The 18,100-nt window shown below is 40.4% G+C and overlaps 1 protein-coding gene across 3 annotated transcripts in view; it reads left to right on the forward strand.

Moving 5' to 3' along the window:
- PPP2R5E (protein phosphatase 2 regulatory subunit B'epsilon) overlaps positions 1-18,100 on the forward strand; it is a 70,817-nt gene continuing 52,717 nt past the window's right edge. For 2 of the 3 annotated variants that reach the window (XM_052696783.1, XM_052696785.1), the window contains exons 1-2: positions 4-115; positions 2,775-2,938. In XM_052696783.1, coding sequence (XP_052552743.1) covers positions 2,782-2,938 — 157 coding nt within the window. In that variant the 5' untranslated portion in view covers positions 4-115; positions 2,775-2,781. Of the gene's footprint in view, positions 116-2,774; positions 2,939-18,100 lie in introns of all 3 variants that reach the window. The other variant, XM_052696784.1, reaches the window with a different exon arrangement.

Here is an 18,100-nt window from a genome sequence, read left to right on the forward strand (position 1 = left end):
GGACCGAGCCCGGCGCGTACTGCACTCCAGGCATCGGCCGCGCTCCGCCGAGCCCGGCTCAGGCCGCCGCCGCCGCCTCCCCCCCGTCTCCGGCTTCTCAACCGGGAGGGTCAAGGTAACTCCATCGCGGCGCGGGGAGGAGGAGGCCCAGGGGAAGAGGAGGGTGGCGGTGAGGGGGCTGCGGGAGGACGTGTTCCAGCTGCGGGGCTCCCGCCGGGAAATGACAGCCGATGGCAGCGGGCTGGAGGCAGCGGATGGCGGCGTGGCGGCCCGGGCCTCCCGGTGCGTTCCGTCGCTATTTTCACGTCCCCTCGCCTCGCACCCCCCCCGATCTGGGGTGCGTGGCTTCTCCTTCCTCCCGGCACTCCATCCTGCGAGAATACGGCCCCTCCTTGGGAGAAACGGCGCTTAAGCTCCACAGCTTTCCTACACGCATTAAATAATCTCAGGTTGTTGGTTTTTTTTTTTTTTTTTTTTTTTTTTCCTCCCCCCACCCTGCTGGAATCGCGTGTTTCGCCCTTACAGCGCGTTCATCATCGAAAGGATGAAAAAAAAAAAAAAAAAAAAAGGGATCGGTGTTTACCACGGGGTTGTCAGGCTGGATGCTGCCTTGTGGAATTAGAATGAGGCTTTAATAATTTATAACGCAGGTGAGGGAAACTGTTTCTAAATTTACAGTGGAGAAATGCTGGTGAGGCTCAGCGCTGACACCATGATCCTGCAGCTGGGCCATCCGCTCTGCTCGCTGCTCGTTGTTATTAGCATTGTTATTATTTTGGTGATTTCATCTCGAGAGAGAGAGTGCAGGGATGGTTACACTTCAGCCACACACGTGACAGGCAGAGGAATCTTTTCGATGAGATGAAACAAGGCCATCGGCTCTGGCTTTTAGCTGTGTGTTTCTGCTGCTATTTTCCATAATTTGGGTTTATGTAACAGGTAACTTTGTGCTTAGATATATTTTTGGCGGAGCTTTGGAACCTTAGAAGCGGGTGTCGGAGTGCAGGCCGTTCTATTTCAGTTTATCAGACTTCTTTATTTGTTAATCTCGGCTGGGGCCTGGATGCCCCGCTGATGGGGGCATTTCTTCCCCCCTGGATGGCTAACAAACCTTGTGTAAGGGATGGGATCGCATTGCTGACACTATATTATATTTGGAAAGTGTAAGCTGGTGGTGGAGAGGACCTTAGGAAAAATGAAAAAGATGGTGTGAGGCTTTCTCGTGACAGCAGTGCCAGCTGCACAGCTCAGCATCTGGTGCTGCACATGCTGCCTTGGAGAAGCTGTGGAGTTTATACTTCCATTTTTGAGAGATTTAGTGCACATATATATAATTTTGCATTAAACAGTTCTTATCTTTCTGAACTTGCTTACAGTTGCCTTAAATTGTACTTTCTATTTCTTGTAAAAGACGGATCTGAATAATAATGTCTGTTTCAATGGCTTTAATAATTTATGCAGCGTATGAGTAACCAAATATTTTAATAAAATAAGTACTTGAAAGCGTTCTCGATCGTGTGGAATCAACTTCTTTTAGCCTGCGAGTCACTGTGGTAATTGAAGTCAACAGACATTGAGGATGAGTAATGCTTTCCAAGGACATGTTCTAAGACCCTGATCCTGCAAGTGCTTATGCCGATGCTTAACTTTGCATGAGTGTGTGGCCCTACTGAAACTGGCAGAGTGCTCTGCCTAATAATGGCATTGCTAATACGAATAATAGAGGTGCACACGCTGGTGAAGTTAACTGTATGCAGAGCTGCTTGAAATACGTAGGCCGAAATTCCTCCTGTCTTGTTTTCCTGAAGTATTACTCATGTATTGCACCAAGATGCAATGTGCCTTTTTAACAGGCCAGACAGGCTGCTAAATACAATAGCTAGTTGGAGGAATTCACTCTTTAAAAGCTTCTTTTTGATATTTCTCAGTAGTATGGAATTAGCTGCAGCAGCATTACTAGGGCATGATTTTATAGGAAGAGGCAATGCTTATTTCTCAGACCAGCTGATAGAGTTGGGAAACAAACAAACTTCTGCTCACAGAAACCTTTTTTGGCTCTCTGCCTCTCTGCAAACCTTGTCTGGCTTGTGCCCTTAGAACTATTATGGCTACCATACCTCTATTATTGCTTAAATGCCAGAGCATGGAATAACTGTGTGCTAAGAGACTCAGTACAAAAACAGAAAGTCTGAAATGGAGAGTAAAGAGCAGTATGTGAAATTTTGTCAGTTTTGCTGAAATTGTGAAGTGTGGCACTACTACTTGTGGTACTTTTTAGTGTTGCTATAAAGTCGTATATGTAAGTATGGTAAATAAGCTGATTTTTTTCTTCTGTGCACTTTGATGACTCTAAAGTGACAAAGATATTTATACCTTCTTGAGTTATCATATATATATACCATATACATTCTTGAGATCATTTAGCTTGCATCATGCTTTCCAGCATGAGTTCTAGGCTTCAATCCTTTGTTGAGTCTACAGGTGTATGAAGTTCTGTTGACATAATGATGTCATCATTAGGTCAGAATTTTTCCTATTGTAGGGTTTTTGGTAAAAATGAGGCAGATAAAACAAGGGAGAAGAACAATTGCACCATTCCTATAATTTATTCCATAAGACCTGCATGTGTATTGGTGGGTTATCTCCCAGACGGTCTGTCTGGATAAGTTGTCAGGAGAACAGCGAAGGCAGAGCAAGGGGGTTGGAAAATGTCAGTTAATCTTTATCCATTTCATCAATTTTGGAACGTATTTGTAATGCTTGTTTTCCTTCAGTAGGGATATGTCCTCAGCACCAACTACTCCTCCATCAGTGGATAAAGTAGACGGATTTTCTCGGAAGTCCGTCAGAAAAGCCAGACAGAAGAGGTCACAAAGCTCCTCCCAGTTTAGGTCTCAGGGCAAGCCTATTGAGTTAACTCCTCTGCCTCTGCTGAAAGGTAAGCTCAACAATGATTTTTAATTAAAATATCCAAAAAGCCTAACAACCATAAGTCTAAACAGTTTTAATCTACGATTGACTTCTAAACTCAAAGTGTTCTGCTGCCAGAAATTGCATGGAAATTTTGCCAGTAATGAGGAATGTTTCATGCCAGAAATGTATGTATTTAAGCTCTACAGAACATTTTATCTGTGACTTGAGGGTGTGGTAATTGTTTGCAATACTTCTGGAAGTTTTAAATGCTAATGTTAACCTGTATGATGACTTGAATTTTCAAGGCACCCACGCTGTATTTTAGTTTGTGAACGCTCAACAGATAAACTGAGCAATAGTTATGGTGAGGCCAAGCTGCCTTGTGAGCATGGGGAAACTTGCGTGCAGCTCTTGGCTTCTGCTGGGTTTTGGAATTGAAAGGTGCCATGCACTGCAGCATCTCAAGAGGAAGATCAGGTCTTAGGCAAGACACAACTGTGAGGACAGCCTGCGTATCCCTGCTCCAGTTGGGTTGCTGCGGGAAAATTTTAACTTCTAATTTGGGAAAGGAAATGATGATCCAGCTTACAGCTCTTAAAAGGCTGACAGTATCTCTCTAATATCTCAAATGTTTGCTCTAAATCCTGTTTGGCACTGAATTTCACTACAAATCCAGGGGCCAGCAGCTCTTCTCAGAATTATGTTTGGTATGGCGGAAGGAATCGCCTTCTAGAAACGTTTCCTTTCACTGAATTCTTACGCAGTTTGGGGAATTTTTTTCATTGCCATTCTTCTTTTCTGTTACATGGAATGGAGCTAAGCACAATTTGTGCTGATTATTCTGGAAAATAGAAAGATGAATAGGTTTAATATTTGGCCTGTTCATTTTTGCTTTGTGGGCATGTAGATTTCCCAGATCTCTTCCTTTACCCATTTGATAAATTTGGTAATCAGTACTGAAATATGTAATGTGTAATTGCACTTTGGTTTGGTTCGTAACCTTGGTTCTCCATAAGAACAGACAAGTTGAAAAAAAAAAAATAAAAATCAGATAGCTTATGTGTATCTCTTAAATTAAATTAAACTTGGATTGTAGGATTTGTTCTGCTGGAGTTGTCATTAAAATAGTTGAGACTTCTTTCTGTGGTGTGCGTGTGAGAATGTACAAATAAGAAACTTGCTCAAAAGAAAGGTGCAAAGGACCATCTAACCCCTCTGTGTTAAGCTGGCAAGGGCTGATTTGGAAGTAGAGGAGACTGGAAGAGCAGTGGAGTGCTTCCTCTACTCACCATTTTTCAGGCTCTCTGCCAGTGCTGTTGGATTTGGTGTTCTGGTTTGTAGTGAATTTTCTTCTATGAACTTTTCCAGTTGTTTGGTGAAAATAAGATGAAGAAGCAAATGTTCATTTAAAGTCATTTAAAACCCCATTTTTTTGCAGTTCATTTTTGAGATGCAGGTAATTTCCCTTAAAAATACAACTGATTATATTTCAGTAAACAGAGTTTGTCCTTTGGCTTAAGTGGCTACATTACTGAAAACAGATTTAGATTTGTATTTGAATAAATGCTTAAATTATTTGGTTATATTGTATGGTCAGTCCTGTTCAGGGAACACTGTGTGTGTGTGTGCACAGATATAAGAAAAGGTTGGCTTTGGCTGAGGACACGGTCTTGTAGAAACACAGGTGTGTGCAGGTGCTTATTTTGATTGCTGTAGCTAGTCTTGTGGATTGAGATATAAAGCTGTAATAAGATAAAACAGATGGGGCACAGAGAGAGTTACTGAGATATTTATGATTAGTGTCATAATGAGTTACAGTGGTCCAGCTTCAAATTAAGAATCTGATCCTGTGAGTTGGTTTTCCCCCTTTGACTTAATGCAGAGTCCTGTAGGCACAGGGCTTTGTACAGATCGTTTTGCAGGGTTTGGGCCTAAGGATGCATCTGAAACAGCAGTGATATTGGTCCCTGCTGAAGGGACAACAACAGCTAAAAATTGTGCTACTATTTAGAATTATTCTTGATCTATTTTGATTACTGTAACATTTAGGATTATTTAACCTGAAAGAAGTCATATTTCGTCTGCATTTTTCATGCTTTTGCTGGACAATTGTCTGTAGGTCCTGATCTTTAAACTTCTGGGCTTGCACTTACCCTCCAACAAGGAACTAGTCCTATTACTTTATTCAGTAACCACATGATTTCCTATTTTATTCTTATTATTTTGATCTTTAAAGTAAAAAAAAAGAAGATTTTTTTTTTTTTTTTTTTTAGCAAAATAGCTTTTCTTAAGACTGAATAATGAGATCAGCTTGGAGATCTCCAGTTGCTAAGTATACTCCTTGTTTTGGGTAAGTTTCAAGTTCCATTAAACCTGTTTAAAAATATTTCGGTACAGGAAATTTTTAGAGGACAGACCTTGAATTTGACCTTAAACATTTTATATTTGTGGTGGAAGAGTTTTGCAGACTAAGCCACACGTGCTGTGCTCTTCTCTCCTGTTCCCCTCTTCTCTCCTGCTCCCCTCGAACTATATCTCATACTGATAGCTACAGCCTATATTTTCTCTCAGAGAAGCACCTGCGTGGACTTCAGTATCTTCTTTCATTACAAGAATAAAGTATGCAGCAAACTGGATGAATGCTTTGTCCATTCTTTGCAAGTTTTTATACCGTGCCTGTCACCATAATGATTTGAGCACCTTCCAGTTGTGTATTAAGTGACGTGACTGCGCATCTGTCACATCTTATCTGCTCTCATTCCTTTCCCCAGGGGCAGAGTCATATACAGCGAAATGGCTTGTTTGGTAGTGTTTTAATGCAGTCTGTTCCTTTCTGTGGACGTATGTGCCTGTACTGCAAGAACAGATAAGTTGGAGCTGTTGTTTATTTGATAATAATAATGTTTCAGGAAACAGAAATAGACAGAATGTGTTTCAGTGTTACGTGCAAGGCTGAATGATAACTTGCCATTTAGGAAATGTAGCGAGAACTGGAGTTTTCAGTGGTGCTTATTCTACTTAAAGCATAAGGGAGTGAGGTTGTTACTGTGTGTTTTATTATTATTATTTTTTTTAATTAACATAAGTGTGTGCATTGTTTAGCTCTTTGTGAACAAACATTTAATGTATTTATGAGATGCAGGAGCCTTTTGAGGCCCTGTTGGGTTGAATTAAGACTCTCATATGCCCCAAGCCAAAAAAAACTCCTCATGCAGTCAAGACTTTTGTGTCTTCTGTTCTTCTACAGTCAAGACTTTTTTTCTGATAATTTAACTGTTGTTATTTACTGCGCTCTGACTAAACAGGAGGTTTAGGTTGGATGTTAGGAGGTTTTCATACAGAGGGTGGTGAGGCACTGGAACAAGTTGCCCAAGGAGGCTGTGGATGCCCCATCCCTGCAGGCATTCAAGGCCAGGCTGGATGTGGCTCTGGGCAGCCTGGTCTACTGGTTGGTGACCTGCACATAGCAGGGGGTTGAAACTGGATGAGCATTGTGCTCCTGTGCAACCCAGGACATTCTGTGATAATTTGGAGTTGTTTTATAATATGACTAATGTTGAATGTAATGTTTCAAAAGCAGTCTGTCCTCCTTTGTTTCAAGTGAAATGGTACAAGAATCACAAACAGGAGCTGTGGTACAGTTGGCCTGCAGTTTATATATATATAATGTACTCGTAAAAAGGTTTAAATCTCACATGCACTGAGGTTCCTGCATGCTCTTGTCTGATGTGTCCTGCCCTGTGTTACAGGGCTTTTCATTTTGCCTTAACTTTTAAAGAGGCTCTTCACAGAATCACAGAATGGCCAGGGTTGGAAGGGACCTCAAGGATGATGAATCTCCAACCCCCTGCCACATGCAGGGCCACCAACCTCCCCATTTAATGCCAGCCCAGGCTGCCCAGGGCCCCATCCAACCTGGCCTTGAACACCTCCAGGAACGGGGCATCCACAACCTCTCTGGGCAGCTGTTCCAGCACCTCACCACTCTCTCTGTAAAGAACTTCCCCCTCACATCCAACCTCAATCTTCCCTCCCTCAACTTGAAACCATTTCCCCTTGTCCTGCAGTTATCAACCCTTTCAAAGAGTTGATTCCTCTCTTGTCTGTAGGCTCCCTTTAGGTATTGAAATGCTGCAATGAGGAAATGAGGCTGTTGGTATCAGCAGGGTTGGCAGGTCCCTGAGGTAACTGGTTTGTAGCAGGCCTGGTGAGGGGCCCTTATCTTGGCATGACAACATCCACCTGTGTGCCTTAGGCACACCCACACAGAGTTTGTTAACTGAGTTTGTGGCATGCCTCAAAGCGCGCTTCCGCAGCGGAAGTGGTGGTGTGTGTTGTGTGTGCATTGGAAAGGGATGGTACTTACCAAAGGTGCTTTTACTTTCATTTTCTGTAGATGCTCTTAACTTACAAGTCTTTGGAGGAAGGCAGGTAGGAATACAACAGTATTACACGTTGTAATACTGAGCACGTGGAAACAGACCAATCTCATTATTACCTGTAAAAGCAGAGCAAGTCCATTCCTGTTTCTGGCAGTATCTGTCATGTTAGGGGGATGTCCAGAGTATGAAGACGTGCATGCAGGACACTGCAAAGATCATATGGCTTACAAATAAACGTTGAACAGAATTGGGCAGAAAACTATCATGTGATTCACAGTATTCTTCTCATCCTCCTATTCTCATTAAAAATGCATAATAAGGTAAAGCAGACCATATCAAAGAAAGGCAGTTAAATATTAAAGTGATGTATCCCATTTTTATCATTTCAAGAGGCACCTCTTGTTTCCTGCCATTCTCCCACATTTTCCAGTATTCCAATGCAGTGTAGTTACTTCCAGGTTTATTTTTATTGAAAACGGGCCTCAGCTCAAACTATAATTTTTATTTTAGGCAATTTTTCCTTCTTAAAAGAGGTGCTCAGAACAGAAGTTCTCTGTCAACAATACCAATTGCTTTGCTACCTCAATATTATGAAATTTATTGAGCTTCTTATGCATTTATCAGATAGTTTCCATGGCATTAAAGAATTGCTGTAGTGGCAACAAAAGAGCGCTGCATAGTCAGTAAGGGAAAATCTTTCACTTGCTGTTTGCTTTTGATCATTATATTATTTCCCTATAGGTGTGATTTTATTATAAGCTTTTCTTATGAATCCTATCTGTAGGCCAAATGCTGAAGTTTCTAAATAGTCAAAGATCCTTTCAGCTCTGGAGGACTTTTGCCTAAGTGAAAACTGCAAGATGTGTCCCTTCCTTCTCAAATACATTGGATTAGAAAAAAAATCCTCTTTATCATGCATTAAGAATATTTCAGTCCGAAGAAATGTACGTATGGGAAACGGTAGTTATTATCCGAGTTGTAGGGGAAGAAAGCTTGTATTTTCTGTTGAATTGCATGAGAGTTGGCTGCTTGTCATTTCTGTGCTAGTATCCATTTATGAAATTTGGAATGCTTTACAAATATCAATTAACTATTAAGAAAATATCTAAAGTTAATACTTTCTCCTAATTTACAAACAAGAATAGAGGATCATAATGGCTGTGACTTGCAAAATCAAATTTTGCTTTATTTCCATAAGTGGAAATAAATCCTCATTTGTTGTCTGAAAGAGACTTTGGAACATGGTCTATTCTGCACATAATGATGAATCAAGCATCAGTCTTGGAGCTTCTGTGCAGAATTTTGCACTTGTTCTGGCTGAAATAAGAGCAGACATAGCAGGCTCTGTCCCTGTAAGATTTGGGAAAGGGGCCACAGTTCAAAAAGGAAGTAGGGTTTATCCCTGCTTTTGGCCTTATGATGTGTGGAGTTCCTGTCGTGCACAGTTAAACTTTTCACCTTTCCTTGTGCTCTTGGCAGGTTTTTTTTGGTGATGTATTTAATGTCCTCTTCAATTCTGTAAACATCTGGTGGTTGTAGTGTAGAATAGTTTCTTCCAGTGATCTGAAACATTTCTGGTTGTTCTAAAATCAATTTGGCAATTACATTCTGCTCTGTGGAAGTTTCTCTGTATGCTCTTGTCTCTCGTGTCCAGAATGCAGTTCTGTTCAACTACATTTACAGAAAATGTGTATCTGTGGAAGCATTGCCTTGCAAGTCAGTGTCTTAGTAAAACACAACCTTTGTGCACTGACAGTATAGTAGTGAGAGTGCAGTCGGTGAGAAATCCTGTTGGCTTAGCCTTCATATTCTAACAATCTCTGTTTCCATTCAGTTGTCTTTATGTATTTGTTCCTTGGTCTATTTAGATCAGAGGACTCTTCCTTTGGCCCATGTTTCCCTTGCCCAGACCTTCAGTGTAGTTCTCTTCCTTCCTGAATTTCTCACTCTGCTTGCAGAAACATTAAGGAATGATTGTTCCCACTTCTTACTTTTTAGTTATCTTTAAAACCGAAGTGACTTGCAATTACAATGTAGGAAATATTTCTGTACTCTTCACAACATTGAGTCTAAAATCTTGATGATGACTTTCAGGAATGTCTGGACTTCACCATCATCAGAAGCAATTGTTTTCGATCTGTATGTGGCATGTTTCTATGATATGCTTCTCAGTGTTATTTATTCCTCTAATAATATTGAAGTGCTCTGTGTCCAAGTGAATCTCTAGGATGAGTCTGTAATGAAACCTCCTGTTTCTGTAATAAGTACCTCCTATGTCCCTTTTTCCTAAAGTATTTTTAACAAGTACAGATTCTCGTTTAGTCACGCAATTATTTCTATGCTTGCTGAAGTACAGTGCTGCCTTTATTACAGATAACCATATGGAGCTTTATATTCTAAATGCTCAAGAGGAGATTGAGTTTGGACCTTAGGAAATACTTCTCAGGTAGAGTGGTCAGGTGCTGGAATGGGCTGCCTAGGAAGGTGGTGGTGTCACTGACCCTGGAGGGTCAGATGTTGTACTGAGGAATGTGATTTAGTAGGAAATACTGGTGATAGATGGATGGTTGCACTGGATGATCTTGGAGGTCTTTTCCAACCTTGGTGATTCTGTGACTCTGTGCATGTTTTCCAAAGCTCTGGAGTCACGAGTGTGATTTATTGTTTGTGCTTATGCGTATCAGGTGTGTATAATACACATCTGTGTATACAAGCAACTTATTTAATATAATAGAAAAAGTCCACATATGAAACTTATTCTATTTGTCTGTTTTGTTTTTAAGTTTCAGTACCTGGATGCTACTTTTGTCCATCAATGCAGATTTGTAGCAGGGAGGCAGTGCCTTCATGTTCATCCATTGTAAGCACGCGTCTTCCTGAAAAATGGGCACTTTCATTTGTACTTTCTGGGGAGTGGGAGGACAATAAACTCTATTTAGGCTCAGGGTGACTTCCCTTCACCCACAGTTTGCTCATTCAAGTGATTGCTGTTTCTTTGGCTCAGTTGTGCAATATTTTTTTTTATTGCACACGCAGGAGAACTCACTGAGTGCAGTGAATTTTGGTAGGGTTGGGCTTCTATGGGTTTGGGAAACTGCATGATCTTGGTAATCAGTTAAAAATATCAGCAAAGGACATGTGTTATTTCTTAAAAGCTTAAGGAAAATCTTTTAGAAGAATGCTAGTGCCTTGTGTCAGAAGTCTGTGGCAGGGTTTGTCTGTGGCTGTGTTGCTGGTTGTTGTAGATGCACTTGTGTATTTTTGTACTGGAGGCAAAGCTCATGGGAGAGGTTCCCAATCATACACCGCACTGTGTCACGTATTCAGGGGGAAGTGTTTTGGGAATCAGATTGTTTAACAACGTTTTGCCTCCTGTTTCTTTATTTTAAGCCTTCATAATTGTAGTCATCTGCTTCAGTATCCTGTGCCCTTCTGGTTGAATCAGCAGAACTGGTACGGTGATGCACCTCTATGTAGAGTTGGTAACTTCTGAGCTTGGTTTTCTGCTGAGAAATGAAATAAAATGCTGCTGCAGCTACATACGTCTGAGAGTCTGAAAGATGTTTTGGAAAGCTGTGGTAGCTGTCCAAGGAATGAGAACAAAATACCCAGTGCCCCTGGGTTGCTGCACTTGATGGAAGAATTGTTTTGAGTAAAGCCTTGAAGTTGAGCTACAGGGGAACTGGTTTTGATCAGAAGTATTAATGATTTATAATAATAGCTTGCTGTAGGGTTTTTCAATGGCAGTGATGTGTATAATTTTGATTTTTTTTTTTAATGTTCTTAGATGTTTTTAATCAAAGAATGTATTTTCAACCTCCTGTAGAAGTTTATTTTTCAAGTCACAGCGTGTCTCATGCTAATTAACTGCTATATTAAATAGTGTCGCTTGTGAACAAAGTGTATAATAATTTCATTTTAAAACATTTCAACAGCTTTTGATGTTTGTATTAGTACATTTGAATAAAACAGAATCATTACCTTGCATTTAAACCATTTATTGTTCGTCACTGTTCTGTCTTTTCTGATCTGTATGTCGGGTGCTCAGCTGCAATAGTTCTCCCTGAAGGTGATGTGCCTGACACCTTCCCTGGTGTCTGCTGGAGTTTATGGCAGAGAAGGACCGCAGTGAAAAGGACTCGTTGTACAAGCTGAAATGGTCAGAAAATGGAGAATGAGGCTTTTCCAGGTAGCTTCCTGAAAGGAAAAACAGAATAGCAATTTGCTGTAAGCTGTGATGAACATCATGGGTCGTGTTGCCAGCTCATCTGTAACAGTGGCTTCATGTATCCTCTGACCTGGAGAGTTTGTTGTAGCAATTTAGTGTGATACTTTGTTGCTGTACAAGTGACAAGAGAAGTGGAGGCAACAAAGCAAACAAAGCAGTTTGTTATTCACATAATAGAAGTTTGTGCATTATTTGGTGAGTTTGAACCATAAAATTTGAAGGTTTAAGAAGCAGGTGCATTTACTGCAAAGCATCATTCACAGATATTGCCTTCCTTAGTTGGTGGCATTTTGGGGAAGCTAAAGGAAATCATCAGCAATACCTCAGGGATGATGAGTAAGTGCAGAGAGCTGTGTGTAGCTGGCAGTGAAGTGCTCATTCTTAGGGTTTGACTGCTCCATTGGAGGTGATGGTTAAGCACTCACAGGCTGTAATTTTATTCAGAAAAATCCCATATCTTTGTGAAGCGTTAAGACAATGAAATAAATGTTGTTGCGTAGTTACCCATTTTGTGCTGTTCGCTGTGAATGGTGTGTGGATATGAAAGTAGTTCATTGTGTAACGTGGGGGAAAACTGCTTCTTCAGTTTTTGCTATGATTAAGAAGATCAGAGATTGATAATTAAGAATGGGTTTGGAACTTGTTGAGGTGCATGAAGGAAAAGACAGGTGTTAGTAAGAAGAAACAACTGTGTTTTGTGTTGGACATGGTCTGTGGTTTTCTGTGGGGAGGTTTTCAGGAAGCTGCAGAGAGATGTGTGAGATGTTCCCTTATTTTCACCATGCCTGTGGTATCGTTCTCATCTGAGCTGCCTTTTTCTTTTTTTTTCTTGGGATGTCTTTTTGTCTCTGCAGTGTTATTTGTCTCATTTTAGTATCAACTTTTAATTTTCTTCTCCCTTGTGTGCTTGTACCAACCCAGCTTACGTTTTTCAAGTTTTTAAATGCAGGTTGCAATGAATTTGTTGCTTTCAAAATTCTGGATGTCAATTCAAGTTGATAGTGGGGATAGTCAGGAAATGAAGAAAGGATTTTAGGGCAATTAAATATTCTTATTTCTGTTCTGTTTTGTTAACCAGCAGGAGGTAATGTCTAAACTTCCATTAGTTGGCAAGTTTCTCCTGTCCTCTCCACTTCCAAATTACAGCAGGGCACAAATTTTACATGCAAAATGTTTTTAAAGCAGAAAATGTATGTAGGAAGTGTTTTCTGAGTTCAGTTTAGAGCATCTATCTTTTCCATCGGTGGGAACAAAGGTGTGGAAGATGATGGTTACAGTTGAGGCAACCCTTGAAACCAACATAGGGAACATAATCTGCTTGATGAACACAGTGAGTGTTACCAAGGGGAGGAAATTTAGCAGCTGGTTGTTATCTTCTGGTGTTTCAAAGAACCTTTTTCAGGTGGGTTTTGCTGACAGGAGCTGATGTGGCACTGTATCACTGGTTACTGTTGTTTCCTGCATTTCCCTTCTATTCCACCTAGCAAGTATTTTCCCTTTCTTTTCCCGTCTTTGTGACCGTTTTCTGCGCTCTGCTTTCCACTTCTGACCTCTGACAGATACAATTCACTTGTTCTTCCACAAGAGGGTGATAAAACTCACCCGTGCATGTGTAAAAACAGGCGTTCCAGGTAGAATGGCTTGCAGAGGTTATTGAAAATCTCAATATGGAAACTCAGATGTATTTAGAAAGAGGAAAAATTACATCTTTTCATCACTTGAAACTCCTTCAGTGTGTTGTAAATATTGTATGTCTGCACTTCTGAAAGCAAGATGAGACCTGTCGGGTTGGAGATCCGCCCTGTGAAGTGTGCCAGCGCCATCCTGCCTCTGCTGCTGTCATCACACCTCGCTGCAGGACAGGCCTCCTTTCCCTCTGTTATTCAGGCACGAGTCCTCCTCATCCCTTCTGCACCATGTATTTTCTTGATTTTTTTTTTTTTTTTTTTTAAATTTCCTATTATTAGAAGAAACATCATCTCCACTGCCCCACTGCTGAGAAACTGCAGTGGTTGAAATTTATTCTCATCTTTAAAAAGCACAATAAGAGTGGGAAGGCAAGACAGAGGGGAAAAAATAGCTGCTACTCTGATGTGCTTCTAGTAGGGAATCTGTAGAAATCTCTGCTTTTGACAAAACCTAAACCTTAGCAGGTGTTTTCTTCAAGATCAAATTCCATTCTAGATCTAGGTAAAGAAAGGGCCCCTATTGGTTATGGATCTGATGGAGAGAAGTGGTTGTTAGTCTTTCTGGGAACAGAAATGAAGATGGTGCCTAAAGCTCTGACATAGGATTTGACTCTTGGAAAAGTGCTCAATTTGTCTCTGAGTGTGCTTGATGGCAAAGCGTGGCAGCAGACCCTGTAGGTGTGTGTGGGAAGGTTGAGATGGAGTGCTTTCAGTGTGCTTTGAGGAAGAGGTAGTGTATCACAGTTGCTGTTAGGTGATATTTTGGATGCCATAAACTCAAAAAGTTTCATTGCTGTAAACTGAGAATATCATCTGAGCTGCCAGATTAAATCTTGTTGGCCAGAAATAAAAAGAACTGCAGCAAGTCCCTCAATATTAGAGAACTGAGCAAGTGGGATCCGTACTGTGGGCTAGGCATAAGCTGAGCAGTGAAAAGATACAATTTTCCTACTTGCCCCAGTTTCCTAGGGCAAGTTCGTCTTTCTGTGTCCCATTGTCCCTTGGCTACCACATCTTTAATGAGCACAGTTGCACTCAACAAACAGTGTGTGGATGGAGCACTTTGCTGCTTGGGCAGACGGGGCCAAGTTTAAGGCTTGTTCAGGTGTTTCAATCTCAAGTGTGACAGATCTTTCCCCTGAACACAGAGGGGGACAACCCCATCCCAAAGCAACTCTTCTGAAAGGGAATGTGACTCCACGAAACCCGAATCTTTCTTCCTGTGTTCTTTCTGATTTTGAGAGCTGATTTTGAGAAAGCGGAATTTGAATTTACATTAGCAATGGAAAAGTCTTAAGTTTTGAGGTTATTGCACTGATGAAGGAATTTCGTTGCATCTAGAAACTGAAGTGAGTGGCTAGGAACAGGTTTTGAAGTGTCTATCTTTTATTTCTGAGTTACTTTTATTTTCTATTTGGTAAGGAACAGTCAATCCTGCTGCAGAAACTTTGTTAATTGAGGATTTTGCAGAGAGCAGGACTGACTGGCTGCTCTTCAGGCTAAATTCAGAGGTGGCCTCATTTGACATGAGTACAAGGTTGGTCTCCCCTCATTATGCACAATTGATCCAGGCATGAACAGGCATCATACCAGAGCAAATATTAATCTGAGAGCCAGCATCTTCAAAGTTGGTTCCCTTGTAGTGAAACGTGCCAAAGCTTCATGGTCAATAAAAAGCAAATAGCTTGGAATTGAACATATTCTTATGTTTATTTAGTTTTGGATATGTATTACACTTCTGGATTAAACCCCTGATATTTCAGATAAAGTTAATAGAAAAGCTCTGTGGTGATGTGCAATATAGAATAACAAAACCTAAGGTATTTTTTCATTACCATTGGGCTCTTTGAGTAGAGCATTCAATGCTTAATAACATTTTTGCTTATATAGTTTTGAATGTCTCGAGCAACAGGACCTATTTCATATCCGGGGTTGCAGCAGAGATAGTGGGGTTGAGTGCCCCGCTGTGTGTGCTTTGGTTTGGGAAAGGAGGCAAGTGGGTGAAAGGGAAAAAGTAATTTGGCCTTCCCCCTTACTCCTAGATTCAGTGGGATGGCTGCAGTGCGTCCCCCTCTTTAGAACTCCTGTGGTCAGTGCTATTTCTCTGCACTGTTATTTCCCAGGTTTCTTGCACATGCTGAATATCTGTATTTGGGATTATTTTTTCCCAATTGTATTAGTTGGTGTTTTTCTAAACTGAATTTCACTTTGTTTTTTGGCAACATAAGGAATTTGCTTAAGTTTTCTTGTATTATTTCTGAATTTACTGCTATTCAAAGTTCTATGTTTAATATCCCCAGAAGTTGTCTATATGCTATTTTAATCATATAGATCATTAAGGAAGTTATTAATATCTGGACTAGATTGATTCTTGCATTTCTCTGGCATTTCTTTGCAGTTGGATACTTAGTAAAGTATTCCTTATAAAAGATTCCTAAAGATTCCTATCCTTTTATTTCTAAGCATTTTGGCAGTACTGAGTTTTTGGGCCTTTCCTGTTGCCTCAGAGCTGGAATCAGTTTTAAATGTAGGGCTTTGGGATCAAGAGAAGTGTGACTTTTGTTTCCCATGCTGGAACAGAGCAAAATTTATAAATCTAACCACAGTCAAAATTGAAGTTGTAATATGATGGTTGGAAATATATCTTCACATGCATTTCAACGTGCTGTCTTTGTACTTTAATTTGTAGAGTAAAGGTTCTTAAATGATAAATTATTAAGTAAATATTTTCCTAGTGGAATGTGCTTTCTATTTTTGTATATCATCTTGAGAACAGAATGTGATTCCTTTCTGTAGGGTCAGCTATTTGAAATACTTGCCTCTGTTTGTTCTAACTGCATAATCTATAATCCTCAATATGTCTTTAATCCACTTTATCTCTTACAGTTCTACATCTTTGGGATAAGGGAGAATGTAGTATGAGAGACAGAATTCAGGGTGTAATGTTTGGAAAGATTAGTTCAACTTCTGAACTTGGTATTGATAGACTTTGATGAATGCCCTACAAAAGAAATGAAGAGTTAAGGAAATTACGTACTCATGTTTTCATTTCTATGGAATGAGCAAATAATAAACAACAAAGAAGTTTAATAGTATTTCCTATCTAGAGCTCTGATAAAATGAAAGATGAAATTTACCACCAGGCTAATGTGAAAAATCTACAGCCTTCAGGGAAAGGAATTGATTTATTTTAGTTTGACTTGCTGTCGTTATTGTGCGAAGTCAGATTGAACTTAAGGGTGTTTACCTTCTATGCGTGACTAAGGTAGAAAACTGCTGTATATTTATTTTTTTTTTAAGGATTGTCTACATGGAATTGAGTGGCTCTGTTACCTGGAATAAATGCAGTTGTGTATAGTTGAAAAACTTCTTAAAAAAAATTGCTGGTAATCTCCATGTATTAATAGACAAAATGTGACCTTTAAACAAAATTGCTGGTTTTGTTAGGGGTGTAGTTTGATAGACTTGATAAATGGTGCCTTTTTCAAGGAACAGAGGAGGGGAAGACCAGGCATGAACTATCAGCTGTCAACATTTCAGAAGGTTCTTTTTAATTTTAAATTCAACTCTAAAGTTTCAGACCACTGTTTCTGTTTGAAAATCTCAGGCAGAGCACTGTGCTACATGAACACTGGTTTCCAGAAGTGTTAAATGCAAATGTAGTTGACTTTCTTTTCCCAGTGTTGCTTTTGCGTGTTTCAGTAATTGACAGCAATTGAGAACTGTTAAATAAAATCAGTTGTCAAAGGTCAGGTTTCTATGTTTGTCTAATCCTATGGCATTAGGTACCATTTGTCAGGGGATGATGGATTTCTCATTTTGCTTAGTGACAAATAATCTGATGTTACAAGGCCTTTCAGTCGTGGAGGGGGCAGGCAGAGATCTCGCTGAAAGGCAACCTGTGCAGCACAGATAGTTGTTAATGAGGGCATGCTGCTTAGCAGGCCTGGCTTCCAGGATTTTGCCTTACTTTGTTAAATGTAGTTAGGATAAACATGAATGTTTCTGGTTTTGGACTGGAGAAGAAGATGGAGATCAGAGACGTTAAGGAAACCTGGCACAACAATCCTAATGTTTGTTGTTCTTAGCAGAGGCCGGGAACATGCGTAACACTGAAAATCCACATTCTTATAATACTGAGCAGAAGGAAAACGTTAGTGGGGAATGTCAGGATTACACATCTATAAAACTTCTGAGAATCCTGTGAGGAGACTTAAATTGCGCTGTAGCTTGTTTTCATGAGTAGAGATTTCCTTTATAGGAAAAAAAGACGTATGTAAAGCAGCACGGGCCCTGTTTGCTGCTTGCCCTTAAAAATGGTTCCATCTCACCCTTTCCCCAGGAGGACGGCAGCCAGCTGAGGGAGCGTGTGAATCTCAACACCGAAACCTCTGTTACTGCTGCTGTAATGCCAGCCGTGTTGCATCGCGTGGGTGCAGGCAGGGAGGGCCTGCAGATCTGACTTGTGCTGCTAACAGAATTTCCAGAGAGGAATTAAGTGGAAATTTGCATTTTTCCATTTAGACAACTAGAAATTGTCGAGCGGGGCATTAGCTTTGCTGCTTAAATTCGTATTGTGCTCTCTGTACTGCCATACCATTTTCAGTAAAAGAGCAGTTGCATGGAGACAAAGAGACTGCTGATTTAAGTCTTAATAGAGGAGTCTGTTATGCTTCAGCTGTGGGAGGATTCTAAATGTAGCCAGGAGGTTGGCAGATGATACCTGGACCGCAACTACTTCAAAATATTAAGCGGCTGTTAAGGTTTGCTTAAAAAACATTTGATGGCTGAAAGAAATCCTGGGAAAAAATACGACAGGTACAGGAGTTTTTGTTTAAAAATGCACTTATTGTCTGGCTTCTATTTGCTGTATATTTTGAATTTGCTGT

This window comes from Tympanuchus pallidicinctus, unplaced genomic scaffold, assembly GCF_026119805.1.
Source record: "Tympanuchus pallidicinctus isolate F22 unplaced genomic scaffold, pur_lepc_1.0 scaffold3, whole genome shotgun sequence".
Lineage (NCBI taxonomy): Eukaryota > Metazoa > Chordata > Aves > Galliformes > Phasianidae > Tympanuchus > Tympanuchus pallidicinctus.